Here is a 14,325-nt window from a genome sequence, read left to right on the forward strand (position 1 = left end):
AAAGAAAGAAAGAAAGAAAGAAAGAAAGAAAGAAAGAAAGAAAGAAAGAAAAAGAAAGAAAGAAGGAAGGAAGGAAGACTGGCAGTTATCTGTTTATTCATCTATTTATTTAAAATGCTTAGCTTAGCTTGGTGGCTCACGCCCACCAGCACTCAAGGAGGCAGAGGCAGGAGGATTTCTTTGAGTTGGAGGCCAGCCTGGTCTACAAAGCCAGTATGGGACAGCCAAGGCTACACAGAGAAATCCTGTCTCAATAAAACAAACAAACAAACAAACAAAACCCTGAGTTTTATCTCAGAAGGAATCAGCATGTTTTCAGATGAAGTGGGTCTACTGAAGAACAAACTAGATGAGAAACACCTGGGCTCACTCAAATGCTTGCTAATACAAACACGAGGATTTGAGTCAGGCACACACCTGTGGCCCCAATAGTGGGGAAGTGGAGACAGGGTGGTTGTTGAGGCTTGCTCTCCAGCCCATCTAGCTGAATTGGTGAGCTCTGGGTTCAGAAAAAGACCTTGTCTCAAAACTGATGTTATGTTATCATTAAGCCAATAAATTATCTCCCACTTGCTCAGAAACCCTAGTTAAACTCAGTGGCCACACAGAAAAAATGACATGGAGCAGGAAGGAGACCTACTGAGAAGGATCCCACAGAGAATGGTGAGGATGTGTGTGACAATGACTTAACATTTATTGTATAAATGGAATTGTCAACAAATTAAAAATAAGATGCAGAGTAATTGGGGAAGACACTCAACATGACTTGCACACACATACACAACGCATGCACACAGAAACCGAGTACTTAGACAAGGGCTGAGATGTAGCTGAGTGGTAGAGTATGTGCCTAGCATCCACAAGGCCCTGGGTTCTACCCTCATCACCACATACACACAAAGGCCACTAAGACACAAACATAAGGCCAGGCGTTGTGTCACAAGCCTGAAATCCCAGCGCCAGGAGGCAGAAGCAGGCAGATCTCTGAGTTCGAGGTGAAATTGGTCTACAAAGCAAGTCCAGAACATACAGGGCGACACAGAGAAACCCTGTCTCAAAAAAAAACAAAAAAAGACACAAACATAATGACATTAATTCCTTATATACATACTATTATAATACAGCATGAATTTGCCTTAATTTCTACATAAAGTTAATAACTTGCCACAAAAAAATAATAGAATCATTTATGTGAGGCTATGGAGTAGACACACAGACTTGGTCTTGGTTTAACAGAAAGAAGACTAAAATGACAAAAGATACCTGAAAGAACAGGGAATCTGGAATTTTAACGGAGAAATTAAAAATAAGAGAGGAACTAATTGGATCTCTCCTCAAATCGTAGTTTAGTCTTTTATCTAATAAACTGAAGATTGCTCAGACATTGAAGTATCTTGTTTCATGTCATATATTTTATGTGTGCATGATATATTCTTGTTCACACGTAAGTGTATATGCAGGTGTGTGTGCATGTGAGAGTAGAGGTCAGAAGTAAACTTTTGAGTGTCTTTCTTGATTGCTTTCCAACATATTTCTAATTAAACCAGTAGTCTCTAATTAAACCAGGTGCTCATCAATCCATTTAGGCTGGCTAGCCAGTGAGCTCCCAAGATCCTCTAGTCTATCCTACTCCCCCAGTGACAAAGTCAGAGGTATACTACATTTCCAGGCTTTTAGATGGATCTAAACTCAGGCCCTCATGATTGTGCAGTGGGCACTTTACTGACTCTCCAGCCCCAACTTACATTTGAAAATAGGACAAAGCTATTTTAAACACATGCAAATCTGGCTAGTAATATGGTTCAGAAGGCAAAGGCACTTGCTACCAAGTCTAACAACTTAATTTATGTATCTCTTATGGTTTTACCATGCTATACTTCCACGCCAAATGCCTACAACCCTGCTTCTCCTGGAACGCTGTCCTTGTTTTCATCTCTTCACCTTCAAGCTTGATTAACTCACCCTTGCTTGCCCTTTCCATGCTGTCTTTCCAGATTACTCAGCCCATAGGTGTCCCTGTGTCTACAGTTAGGAGCTTAGTTTCTGGCCTATGTGCCTTATTCTGTCCTTGCTTTGTGAGGTAGAATGTTCCACTACCTCCTGCTTACCTCTTCTAGGAAGTCATCTCAGATCGCTGTCTGATCCTTGGGCTGTTCTTGGGATTCAGTGGCTCTCTGTGTCTACTACTCAGAAAACTGACACTATGCTGTCGACATAGTTACTTGTCAGTCTCCCCAACTAAAATGTCTGAAGACAGAGTCTAAAAAAACGAGCTTTGTAAGTGCCTAGCACTTCCAGAAAAAAGGGGAAATACCATAGTTATATTCATGGATACATACTTCTGACAGCATAGATAAAATCAAGACCTCTTTCACCACAAGACAGTTAAGATTCTGGACCCGTTACAGCTATCACATAATTGTTAGCATGTTGCTGAGTTCATTAGAAAGTAAAGGAAAACACTTCAAGGAGAAAATAGATGACATTATGCTGAAAGCTACATAAAAGATGAGCAACATGTAGGAGAACTAGGTTCCCTGGGGACAGACACCAAAATCAGCATTGTAAACAGTCAAAACCATAGGTCAAATTAAAGACTGTGATTCATGACTAAACCTGGAAAGTAGAGGCAGCTGGATCAAAGTTCAAAGGTAATCTTCAGCTACATAGTGATTTTCAGGCAGCTTGGGCTACAAAAACAGTCTTAAAAAGAAAAAGAGGATACAAACTATATGGGAACATAAAAGCAAATCTTACAAAAGTAGAAAACAATATGGATGATTAATGAAATGGGAAATAAATGAGAGGATCAACAAAGCCCACTGTGGCATCTGATGATTTACAACGGAAATTTCTGGTACAATTGATCAAAGAGGGAGAGGATGATAAAGTAAATAGCAGGAAGATAGAACACATGAACCTCATGTTTGAAAAGAATGATAAGCTAGGCATGGCGGCGCGCACCTTCAATCCCAGGTAGGAAGGCCTCTGTAACTCAGAGGCCAGCCCAATCCACACAGTGAGTTCCAGGCCAGCCGGGGTACATAGTGAGATTCTGTCTCAAAAAAAGAAAGAAAGACAGGAAATGCACACTAAAGTAGAAAAATGACTCGAGAGCCCAAATAGTTTGTATAGTTAACTAAATAATTTGAACCAGGAGTTAAAATTATGCTTACAAAAAGCCAGGCACAGTGGTGCACACTTTTAATCCCAGCACCTGAGAGGCAGAGACAGGCCTAGTCTACATAGTTCCAGGACACCAGAACTACATAGTAGGCCCTGTCTTGAAAAAACAAAGCAAAATTAAAAAAAATATATATATATGCCCACAAAGAAACATAAGGCTCAGATGGCTTTATAAGTAAGTTTTTATCAAACATTCAAAACAGTTCATTTCAGTATGATGTAAACTCTTCCATAAAGTAAGACAAGAGGCAACAGTCCCCAACTCAGAGGGTACACAGACCAAAAGGACCATCTAGGGCCATCTTAGAAACCTCTTTAGAAATCTTACTAAAAACAAAGGCACTCATATACAAGAATGTTCATAGCAGCATTGTGTATAACAAAAACACGGAAACAGCCCAAATGTTACTCAACAGGTGGATGGCTAAGTAAGTTGTGTTTTATGTGCTTGATGGAGTAGTATACAAATGAACAACGAGTGAATCATACCTATTACAATGTAGATGAATCTTAGAAACATCCGTAAGTGCAAAAAAGCAAACTTCAAGGAACAGAGTACATTTTTGTAAAGCTAAAGTACAAGCAAAACAAAACAATACATTCTTAAAGAATATATACACACATGGCCAATATATATAAACAAGTGATTAATGAGAATAAAATTAAAGACTGTGGTTACCTCTAGGAAGAGGCAGGGCAAGGGGGCATAAACCTAATAGTACTTTTAACATTTTAATGTATAAATTGAATGATGGGTCATAGGTACTCATTGCATTTCATAATTTATAATACATATTTCTTTATATATATCAAATATTACTTGTAATTTTTTAAAAAAATCTGCACTCATGGAAATACTTGACAAGTGGATGATATCTCCCTGAAATAAAAATCTGTATTTCTTAGGAAAAAAAAAAAAAAAAAAAACAAGATTCCCTGACAAGAAGCTATCTTGTGGCAAGGACAGAGTAGGTCCTCAATTAATATGGGCTGGTTTCCTGCTGTTCCAAGGATACAACTAGAGTGTCTGGATCCTTCCCGCTGATGCTCCCTGACCTGCAGAATCGGTGCCACCTCCTGTTAATCTAGCCTAACCCCACAGTCCTGGCTAGATCCTGACACGTGTGTGACATGAGCCTGACACCTGGTAGATGCAGGATGAATATAATGAAGTGATTATGGAGTAATCATTCATGAACTCCCAGAAAGTGGCACTAGAATGGGAGTAGGAAATAGGATCTGGAAAGAAAGTAAAATTTAGACTAGAAAAGGAGCTTGCTCTGTGAGACTGAGGTGAAAAGTTGTCCTGTGAGAATTAAGAGACTCTAAAGAGAATGCATTCCTTCTCTGTCCTTCCCAGACTACAATGAGATAAGAAGTTACAGCTGCAATGAGGGAAATGCAAGACTCAGGGATAGGGCAGCAGTGTAGCTCACCTCAGCCTAGTAAGCTAAAACACACTTAGTAGTTGTTGGCTGTTTCTCAGCAACTCTCCCATCCTCCACACAAGTCTCTATCTCGGGGACTGGTACTGGGAGAAGGCTGATTCCACCCTTTTCCCAAAGGTGGTCCACGATGTACACAAAACACATTAGCATTAAATATCTTCCTGGCCTCACTAGTTGGTCAAGGGTACACCTAACCCAGGCTGGTTAATCATGGTAAATCTTTGGGCTTTTGCTAGGATACCTGACACAATGATACCCTTTCTTTCAACTTAGTTATAAGGATCTAACACAATCCTAGGAGTACTGGCAGCTGTGAAGTAGTCTAAACTAAAGATGATTTATATTACCTGAAGCAGTGAGGAACATACTGAGCAAGCAGATCAAGCCTCACCTGGAGCCAGGACTGCCTCTTGACTTTGCAATTTCATCAGCCATAAATTGCTTTTATCTTAAGTGATTTTGAGTTAAAAGTTTTCTATGATTAGAAGCCAGAATATGCCTAACCTACATTCATACTTACCCTACCTCTCTACTTTCCCCAGAAGAGCACAGGGATGGAGGTGAGAAGTCATTACAGATTTATTGGTTGTATTAAAGCCACGGTACTGAGCGAGGAAGGTCTGATGCAGCCATGAGGCACGATGTAAGCCAGGCCAATGGGCTCCCTTAGGGAAAGACTAGCTGAATGAGAAGCAGGTGTAGCAAAGGGCCTCTACCAGGCAGGCAGGTAGAGCTCACATGAACATGGCCACTTTTCCCCACAGACCTATCTGTCTATCATGGGGGTGTTGCTTTGGGGTCTTTGTGCTCATGGGTTAGGGAACTTTGGAGTACACGACCCTTTAACCCTTTGTTAGCCTGTGTTGCAGCATCCGACTCTCCCTTTACCAACTGAAAAGTCTCCTTTTGAATTCTGCCCTTGATAACACTCACTTTAGAGGTGACAGGAGGAACTTCTGTTTCTTTGGCTTCCTGGGAACTCAGGCTCCGTTCTCCTTTGGAAACAGCACCATCTTTCTGACCTTGAGCAAGCACTGTTTCCTGCTCAGCTTCGCCCACTGGCCCTAGTCTTTCTGGTCTCCCAACTAAGTTGTTTTCTCTTTTTGAGCCCCATGTCTCCCAGAGTAACTGTGGGGATCTGGGAGAGTTCACAGCTGCTGCTGGTTTCTCGGGAGCAGCATTTCTCTCCCCGTTCCCACCTAGCTTTTTTCGAGGGCGTCCCCGCTTCCTTTTCGCTTCACTTTTATCCTCTGTGTCATGCTTCACTTCTTTAACTGGTGGGTCCTGCCCGCTGGCCTCACTCAGAGGCACCTCAGCTGTCCTTTTGACACCCTTGTCATGGGGTCGTGGGTCACCACCACTTATGCCTACCTCCCTGTTCTCTGTGCTTTGAGGCCAAATGACTACCCTGGGTGGAACTCTCCCTGGTCCAGGCCCAGCCCCAGGCCCAAGCCCAGCCTGAGGCCCTGGCCCAGCCCCAGGCCCAAGCCCAGGCCGTGGCCTAAACCCAGGCCCAGGCCCAGGCCCAGGCCCAGCACCTGACAAAGTAGGTACAGGTGGTAAGATCATGTTAATGACGGGCACAGCTGCCTGAGGTCCTCCAACCCTAGTGGACAGAGGCAGCGCAGCCACTTTCAGAGTGCCTGAAGAAAGCTTAGGAGCCAGAATGGGTGTGGTGAGTGATCGGGGTGCTCTCGGAAGGAGCACAGGCAGTCGCGCCACAAGGGCATTGACTTGTGGCTTACTGGCTGCTGGGGCTGAGCTGTCAGTTACACTCTTCTTCCGCTCCCCACGCCCTGGAGGCTCAGTCCCAGCTCGGGCTTCTAGCTCTTTAGGAGGCTAAAATGGAAACAGAGTCACCATAAGGCATAAAGACTGAATATAGGAGCTGAAGAGATGGCTCAGGGGTTAGGAGAATTTGTTGTTTCTGAAGAGGAACTAGGTTCAATTCCCAGCACCCACAGATGGCTCACAATAGAACCTCTAACAGTTCCAGGGGACCTGAAGTCCTCTTCTCCCCTTGGACACCAGACATGCATATGGTGCAGACACATGTGCAAACAAAACATTCATACACAATAAGTAAGTAAATCTAAAATTAATAAAATAAAAATAAAAACTGAGCACAGGAAGAAAAGTGCACTAAGACCCTACCCCAAACCCTAGGCAACAATGTCAGAGACATCAGTTGCCTTACCTGGGCCGGTCTCTCTGGCTTCTTAGGGCCTCCACCTTCCAGGTTCTCTGCCCCATTCTTGGATTTACATGATGACCACTCTCGAGGGGCTCTTTCATCCTCTTCTGCAGAGGGACCAGAAATGGTAATAAAGCAAGGGTGGGGAGGAAACCAAGAAATAGAATGTGACGTCAATTTGACTGCCTAACTCCCTGGATCAGACAAGGAAGCAAGTGTTTAAACCATGGCTTAAGCAGCAGTTCCAGGAGGGGCTGGGCTAAGAGTTCGTCTGCTCACATGCTTGGCATGTAAGCAGGACTTGAGTTTCATCCCCAGAACCTACATGAAGAAACAGGCATGATGGGGTGCTTGCCTCTAGTCAATTCCAGAGCTGGGGAAGTGAAGACAGGGAAATCCCTAGGCTCCCTGGCCTGCCATCCTAGTCAAGTCCTAAGGAAAGACCCTAATCCAAAAAACGAGGAGAGCTCCTGAGGAATGACTAGAGGGTGACCTCTGGCCTGAACACCTATCCACCCCCACAAAAAGAAGGATCACCAGGAAGAGAAGGCAATCCAAGATGGTCCACCCTTGTATTCAGGAAGGCTTTTAGAGCTGAAAATGGAATCACGGTACAGTGTTGGAAGGCTGAGGTGGGAGGAATGGTTGAGGCCAGGAGTTCTAGTCTATCCTCAGCAACATAGTAAGATTCTGTGCCCTCTCCCAGGGTGTGGGGGGGAAGGAAGCAAGAAGTGGCTGAAGTCTGAAGATTTCTCAGACAAAAGAGCAGGTCCACCCACCAGCAAGCCCCCCAGCCTTAAGCACATGTGCATGTGCAGATCGGGCAGAGATGAGATGCTGCTGTAGTAGGTAGCGGGCGACCTGAACAATGGAACTGAAGGACCGTTTCAGGATCCGCTCCGCCCAGTCACAAGTCAGGGCGCAGGCTGCCTCCACCAGTTCATCCCGAGGTGCTGGGCTTACTTCTGGGCCCATTTCTGGCTGGAGTGGAGAAAGACATGCTCAGTCAGATTACCTACTGAAGTACTTTCCCTTGAGCCTACTACTGACCAAAGCAAATACCAGACTGAGGATAGGAAACTCTTACCCGTTTAAGAACCAGAAACCAAATTCTCTTCCTCCCATGCTTCCACCACAGGGAAGGCAGAAGTTCCCCCAGAAGCAATGAACAAATGAGTGCAATTTTTCCAGCCATTAAACCAAGTCCTAAAGACCTTTTACCTGGTAGACAGAACTAGCACTGGAATGTCATTACTTACACTTTCAGACCCCTTTAAGTCCAGTCCAGGCAATGGTGGCATAGATACCAAGGTCTTCCTTCGTATGCCACTGTAGCAATATCTGATGCAAGTTAAGGAGCAGCTAAAATCTGGGCCTCTTTGAGCCTCTTAGGCAAGTCCGGCTATCAACAATGTTACCTTTTCCTCCCCAGGTCCTTAGTCCTAGTCTCCCAGTCAAGGATACTTGGACTGGCCCCGACCACCAAGTCTTCGGGCCTTGATGTCAGGGAAGATCTCTCTGATGATTTTACCAAAGTTGGCTGTGCTGAGAGGGCGGCAACAGGCAAGACTCTCACAGTACTTTCTGAGTGTGGAGAGGGTAGATAGGAGAAGCTATTCAGAGAAGGCTACTATTGGGTTTAGATGGTTCCTAGGGACCAGGTGTGGGGAATCTTTTCAGAGGTCACACTCTAGCAAGGCAGGAGGAATTGAGGGTTAAGAGTCTAGTCCTACACCCACCAACCCAGGCACAGCCTTCTTTACACACCGATAGGCATCATAGACGCTCTGCTTTGGTAGACAGGTGTCCATGTGCTCTTCCAGGTGGTTGCGAATCCATCTATAGGCATACATATACTCTTCATTGCTGAGTATACTTGGCTCTGAGCTGTAAGACAAGCAAAAGGGACAAGAATTACTTCAGTGATGCCAGGTCAAATCAGTTTGTCCCAAATTCACCCTTCCCTGCTAAGCCAAGCCAGGGCAGGGGCCTTACTTCTTGACATATGACATCAGCTATGTATCTCCTACTTCTTTTTAACTTTTTTTAAGATTATTTTATGTGTATGAGTGTTTTCCCTGCATATACGTCTGTGCACATGTGTGCCTGGTGCCCATGGAGGTCAGAAGGTGGTGTCAGAGTCCCAGAAACTGGAGTTATAGATGGTTGTGAGCCACCATGTGGGTGCTGGGAACTGAACCTGGGTCCTCTGAAAGAGCAGCCAGTGCTCTTAACCCCTGAGCCATCTCTCCAGGCCCCCATCTCCTACATTTTGACTCAATACAATGAGACTCAAAATCAGAGCCTGTGACATCTAAAACACTACCACCAAGGTACCTTTTATCTCCAATGCTGGGCCCTGAAGGGAGCTGAAGGTAGAGATACAGCTTGTCGTTATCTGAGAACTTCTGTACTTCTTGCTGAGGCAGAAAGGAACACAAGTGGGAGGACCCAGTGAATGATTTTCTGATCTTGACCATAAAGTCCAGTTGACTCTTACTTAAGTCAGGGTTCAGAATGAAAAGAAACCTAAGGAATGACCTGAGGTTAGGTGCTCACTGGGCCTGGAAACCTTATGGGCTTGCCACAGAGAGAAAGGGAGAAGAGGATAGGGTATTGGGTTTGATTTCATCTCCTACACAGGCCACAGAAGGATAAAGTGTGATGCTCAAAGGTGGCCAGCACTGCCTCTCCCACATAAACCTTTCTCACGTCACCATCACCCTCCTCCCAGGGCCACCTCCATTGCCCTTCCCCAACATGCTTACCAGAATTCCCTCTACTTTGTTCTGCACGGCCTTGCTGTGGAGAGAGAAAGCTGGAGGTTACAAGCTTTTCCCATCCCTCTGTCTGATTGCTAGAGACAGGAAAGGGACCAAACATCTACCACAACCACAGACTGCTCTCAAACAATTGCCTGAGGGAGGAGTGAAGGGTGACAAGGATCTACAGCTGGGGCTGGAAATGGGTTTGGAGACAGAGACAATTACTTACGAAATGGTACCTCGGAGCCTTTGAAGAAGGGTGGTGGGTTCCCCAGCCTCAGCACCACCTTGGGGCCTCGCCCCATTCTTGGAGCTCTTACCATCAAGTGTATCTTCTGCCATCCCAGCATGAGAACTAAAGCTGAGAGAAGACAAGTTATGAGTACTTAACATCCACCAAGCTTCCTTTCCCCTAGAGATCCCAGGGCAGGCCTCCTGTCTCTACCCAGAAATACAAACAAAAGCAAAGCTTCTGCCCGTGGTTTTCCTCACCACTTGCATTCTCAAAAATTAGAATTATTCCGTTATTTTGTCAGGCCCTTCTAATACCAGGGATCTCTGACGTCTCCACTCTATATGTCTCACCTTTTGAAGTCTCCCAAATCTGAGTTACAGAAAAAGATAGGGGTGGAAAAATCCACGTTGAATCTTGTAAATTATCCCAGTGCTGCGCCCGCCCCCCGCCCCCGAAAAAAAAAAAAAAAGATAACGACAAGCCAAAGTTCTCCGATTGTCTGATACACTCCTCACCACTGACTTTGCCTGGGAGGTCGGAAGGGATACGAACACAGTCGGCCTTTCCAGGTTTGAAAAAAAACTGGGCCCAAGTTCTCATTACTGAGTCTCACCACGGCTTCCCCCGGTGCCCCTCGCCGCGGCGCGGACCCTACGTCATCCTACGACATCCCACCCCGAGGCGTCCCCACTCCCCTCGGACCCCTTCACCCCATCCCCAGTGTTGGCCCGCGGAGGCTCGGGCTCCGAACTCCGGGACTCGGCGCAGGAAACCCCGCGGGGAACCCGGTCCCTGATTCGGGCACGTGCCCCCGGGTGAGCAGCTGCGGAAAGCGGGTCCTGCTGCTCCCAAGCCTGTTGCCCCTCCTACCTCGGAACCGTCGCCTTCCAGCACCGACATTATTACATCGGTGAGAGAGAAAGAGAAACTACCCCGTGGCTACCTCCGCTCCAGCCCAGTCCCACGGTGCCGGGCCGGCGGGCTCTTGAGTTGCTTTTATTTTTCCTCTTTCTGAATGGTTGTGCCAGCCGCGATCTGCCTGGATACACGCACGGCCTGCTCTGTGATTGGTCGTTGCTGCCACCTAGGCGAAGGCAGTGAAAGTCTGCCTGGTAACAGAATGCGATTGGTCGAGAGGGGAGGGAAAATCCAAAGTTGGTCTTATTTTAGTCAAGAGGGGGAAGTCCAGGTTAGGTTTCGGTTAAAACCGGGGTCGGTTAGGCTTGCGGTCCGGAAAGGGTTCTGTTCTTAAAGGGACCGCAGGATGAAAGCCCGGGTGCTCGGCCCCCTCTGAAGCGTTTGTCTTTTGCCCTCTGATCTCGTCCGGTGTGAGGTCAGCCAGGAGGAGGAAAGGGACCGAGCGTAGGCTTTACTCGGCAAAAGACGTGCCTAGATGCCTTCTCGGGTCCGAGAACTACGAAAGGGAGTTACAGGGTAGGAAAGTGGTTGGCTAGGGGTAGCTGGGGAATATGCTGAGTTAAAAATGTCAGGAGGTTGATAAGTATTTCCATTACTAGGGGAGAAGGGGTCGATAGGACGCATCAAGCAAGAATATAGCAAAACAAGTTGTTTTGGTTGCGGGACCCAAATTTCTCTGGTTTTAGGAATTCTCGTTGTTAACCAAAATTGGGGAAATTTACAAAATGGAATGCCCATAGCTATAGATGGATGGATGGATGGATGGACGGACCGATAGACAGATAGATAGATGATAGCTATCTATCCCCCCCACACCACCACCCCCCCGACAGGGTTTCTCTGTGTAGCAGAGCCCTCCTGTCCTGGAATCCCTTTATAGATCAGGCTCGCCTCTAACTCAGAAATCCTCCTGCCTCTGCCACCTGGGTGCCGGGATTAAAGGCATGAGCCACCATGCCCAGCTGATGCTTTTTAAAAATTGTTAGAAAATGATGGCTAGTATGGCAATTCATTATAAATTTCTGCAACTCCTTTTGGTATAAAGCAAGTTGAACCATTCCACCCTTCTTTCCTTACCCTTCTGTCTTTCCTTAGCCATTCCATGCGGCCAACAACCTCTCTACAACTGCAGGCTCCCCTCCCGTCCACAAAGAAGCTTGAAATCCTTAACAGCTGAAGCACATTAAGTGAAAATGGTTTTTTCCCTCTATTATTGGCCATTGTCTCATCACTTTATTTCAGTGCTTCCGTTTTAGTTAAGCAATGACAACTCCCAGAACCAAAGCAAGTTAATACCAAACTCATTTTCCAGATTCTTGCCTCCTCAACCCATCTTCCCTAGTAACCCACAAGAGATGTTTATGGATCGGCTGACCCCCCTAGCTACCCATAGCAACTGCTGACATTGGTCACAAAAGGAAACTGTACAGTCCCTTCCTCCTTTCCCTGTTCTGCCCTATAACTGGTTCCGGTCCTTCCAATAAAGGCATCTCACCCTACCCCCTTTGCAGGTCTTTTCCAGAATAAAGCCTGTCTGTGAGCGGCTGGTGCTGTTCTCTGTCTTATCTCCTTGCTCACCTTCTACCTGTTAATGCTTTGCTTTCAGAGTCCAGAGTGCTAACCACTACACTCTGGAACTAACTCGAGTGCTTTGCTTTCATGTGTATGCTTCATCTCTTTCCATGTCTCAAAAAGCAAAATGTAAACACGAAGTAAAGGAGCTCTACTAAATTTATTCTATGAAGCCAGTGTAGTCTTGCTACCAAAACCAGGTGAAAACACTGCAAAACAGAAACTTCAGAGTCGTGACAATTCTGGAGTTTTGGCTTCTTTTAAAAACACAGACTAATAAGAGTATGTTTTAATTTTAATCCCAGGAGTGGGAATATAAGCCTACTTTGAAGCAGCTGACTATGACTTGCCTCATGCAAATCATAGTTTTGCCAGCTGTAGCTAGTTTCTGTGATTGTGTGACATTTGGAATTCTGGGAACTTTTCAGAGGGTATAAAAATGCTCGGGTCCCATAGGTGGGGTTGGTGGTCGCTCATGGGTGTTGGTTAGAAGTTGTGCTAAAAGAAGAAACGGGAAGAAAGAAATCAGATTCAGGGACACCCCCCATCCTTGTTTCTCTCCTATCTAGTGATAGGGATTGAAAAGGGAAGGGCGGTAAAAGGTACAGCATAATAACCTGGAAAGTGGCATTGATATAGTCAGCCAAGCTAATCCAGAGTCCACCGGCTTACACTCGCTCACGTGTGTAGATCTCTATAATCATATCACACTGTAGATTTGTATTACCCACTTAAGTTCTGACGCAGAAGACAACCTGATGTTATGCTTAACGCCTAGCAACCCTTAACCTGTTCTCCAGTTACACAGTTTTGTCACTTGAAGAACGTTTTATAATCAGAATAATTTTATACAGACATATATAAAAAGTAAGATTTGTGTGTGTGTGCCTGTGTGTGTGTGTTTTCATTCAAAGTAATTCCCTTGGGCTGGTGAGATTGCTCAGTGGGAAAAAACAAACAAACAAACAAACAAAAAACCAACTGCTGCTAAGACTGATGGCCTGAGTTCCAGTCCCAGGACCCATATGGTAGATGAAGGAGATACATATACAATGGCATATGTTCATGTTACACACACGCAAACACGTGAGCGCTCACACACAGACACCTGGGTGGTGGGAGGTAACAAGGCTATTAAGTTGTTTTAGAAGTAAATCCCCTGAGATCCATTCAAGCTGTTGTATTTATCAAAAGCTCAGTCGTCTTTGTTGTGAGTATCGTTCCATGGTATAGATATAACACAGTCTGTTTAGCCATTCTCTTGTTTGTAATGACTCTGATGAAGGACATGTGGGTTGTTTCTAATTTGGGGATGATTGGCAGAAAAGCCATGAACAATTCTGTACCAGTTTTTATATGAAGAGACATTTTCAATTTCACTCTCCAAATAAATGCACAAAGGGCAGTTGCTCATATAGAAAGTTTATTTTATAACCTAATTTTATGTTTTATCTTGTGAAGATTTTATAAATTTAATTTTTTAAAAAATTTATTTATTTTATGCATGTGAGTGCTCTATCTGCATGTACACCTGCATGCCAGAACAGGGTATCAGATTCCAGTATAGATGGTTGTGAGCCACCATGTGGTTTCTGGGAATTGAACTCAGGACCTCTGGAAGAACAGCCAGTGCTCTTAACCTCTGAGCCATCTCTCCAGCCCCCATGAATTTAATTTTATAAAGATCTGCCAAACTGTTTTAAAGAATGGTTGTTCCTAGCAGTATGTAGCGGCACACTTTAACCCCAGAAATCAGGCAGCAGACTCAGTTGGATCTCTGTGCTTTGGGATTAGCCTACTCTACATGTCGAGTTCCAGGTCAGCCACAGCTGCACACAGAGAAACCCTGTCTTGAAAAACAAAACAAAACAGAAAGAATGGTTGTTCCTGGGGCTGGGAAGCTGAATCAGTGGCTCCACTGTAAGGACCTGCATTCAGTTTCCAGCACCCATGCACTGCCAGGTGGGCATGGGAGCCACCCATGATCTGCCTTGGAAGGTAGAGATG

At 45.3% G+C, this 14,325-nt stretch overlaps 1 protein-coding gene across 3 annotated transcripts; it reads right to left on the reverse strand.

The window, feature by feature from the left end:
- Positions 1 to 3,350: 3,350 nt before the first annotated feature.
- Positions 3,351 to 10,810, reverse strand: Rfx5 (regulatory factor X5). Of its 3 annotated transcripts, XM_055609083.1 has the most exons (10): positions 10,699 to 10,810; positions 9,823 to 9,954; positions 9,597 to 9,630; positions 9,166 to 9,248; positions 8,596 to 8,715; positions 8,293 to 8,412; positions 8,088 to 8,169; positions 7,608 to 7,809; positions 6,832 to 6,935; positions 3,351 to 6,473 (listed from the first exon to the last, which is right to left on the reverse strand). In XM_055609083.1, the coding sequence occupies exons 2-10, from the start codon at positions 9,933 to 9,935 to the stop codon at positions 5,412 to 5,414; spliced, it is 1,920 nt and encodes a 639-aa protein (XP_055465058.1). In that variant the 5' UTR covers positions 9,936 to 9,954; positions 10,699 to 10,810; the 3' UTR covers positions 3,351 to 5,411. The 3 variants fall into 3 exon arrangements, with proteins under 3 accessions (XP_055465058.1, XP_055465059.1, XP_055465060.1); XM_055609084.1 differs by lacking the exon at positions 10,699 to 10,810 and having other exon boundaries at positions 9,833 to 9,892; XM_055609085.1 differs by lacking the exon at positions 10,699 to 10,810 and having other exon boundaries at positions 9,597 to 9,626; positions 9,823 to 9,876.
- Positions 10,811 to 14,325: the final 3,515 nt, after the last annotated feature.

This window comes from Psammomys obesus, unplaced genomic scaffold, assembly GCF_907164565.1.
Source record: "Psammomys obesus unplaced genomic scaffold, mPsaObe1.curated_primary_1811, whole genome shotgun sequence".
NCBI lineage: Eukaryota > Metazoa > Chordata > Mammalia > Rodentia > Muridae > Psammomys > Psammomys obesus.

Coding starts and splice junctions, on each gene's coding strand:
- Rfx5 (XM_055609083.1), bottom strand. CDS start 9,935: ATGGCAGAAGATACACTTGATGGTAAGAGCTCCAAGAATGGGGCGAGG. Junction 8,413..8,595: donor AGCGTCTATGATGCCTATCG/GTGTGTAAAGAA, acceptor CTCCACACTCAG/AAAGTACTGTGAGAGTCTTG. Junction 7,810..8,087: donor ACTTAAAGGGGTCTGAAAGT/GTAAGTAATGAC, acceptor TCTCCACTCCAG/CCAGAAATGGGCCCAGAAGT.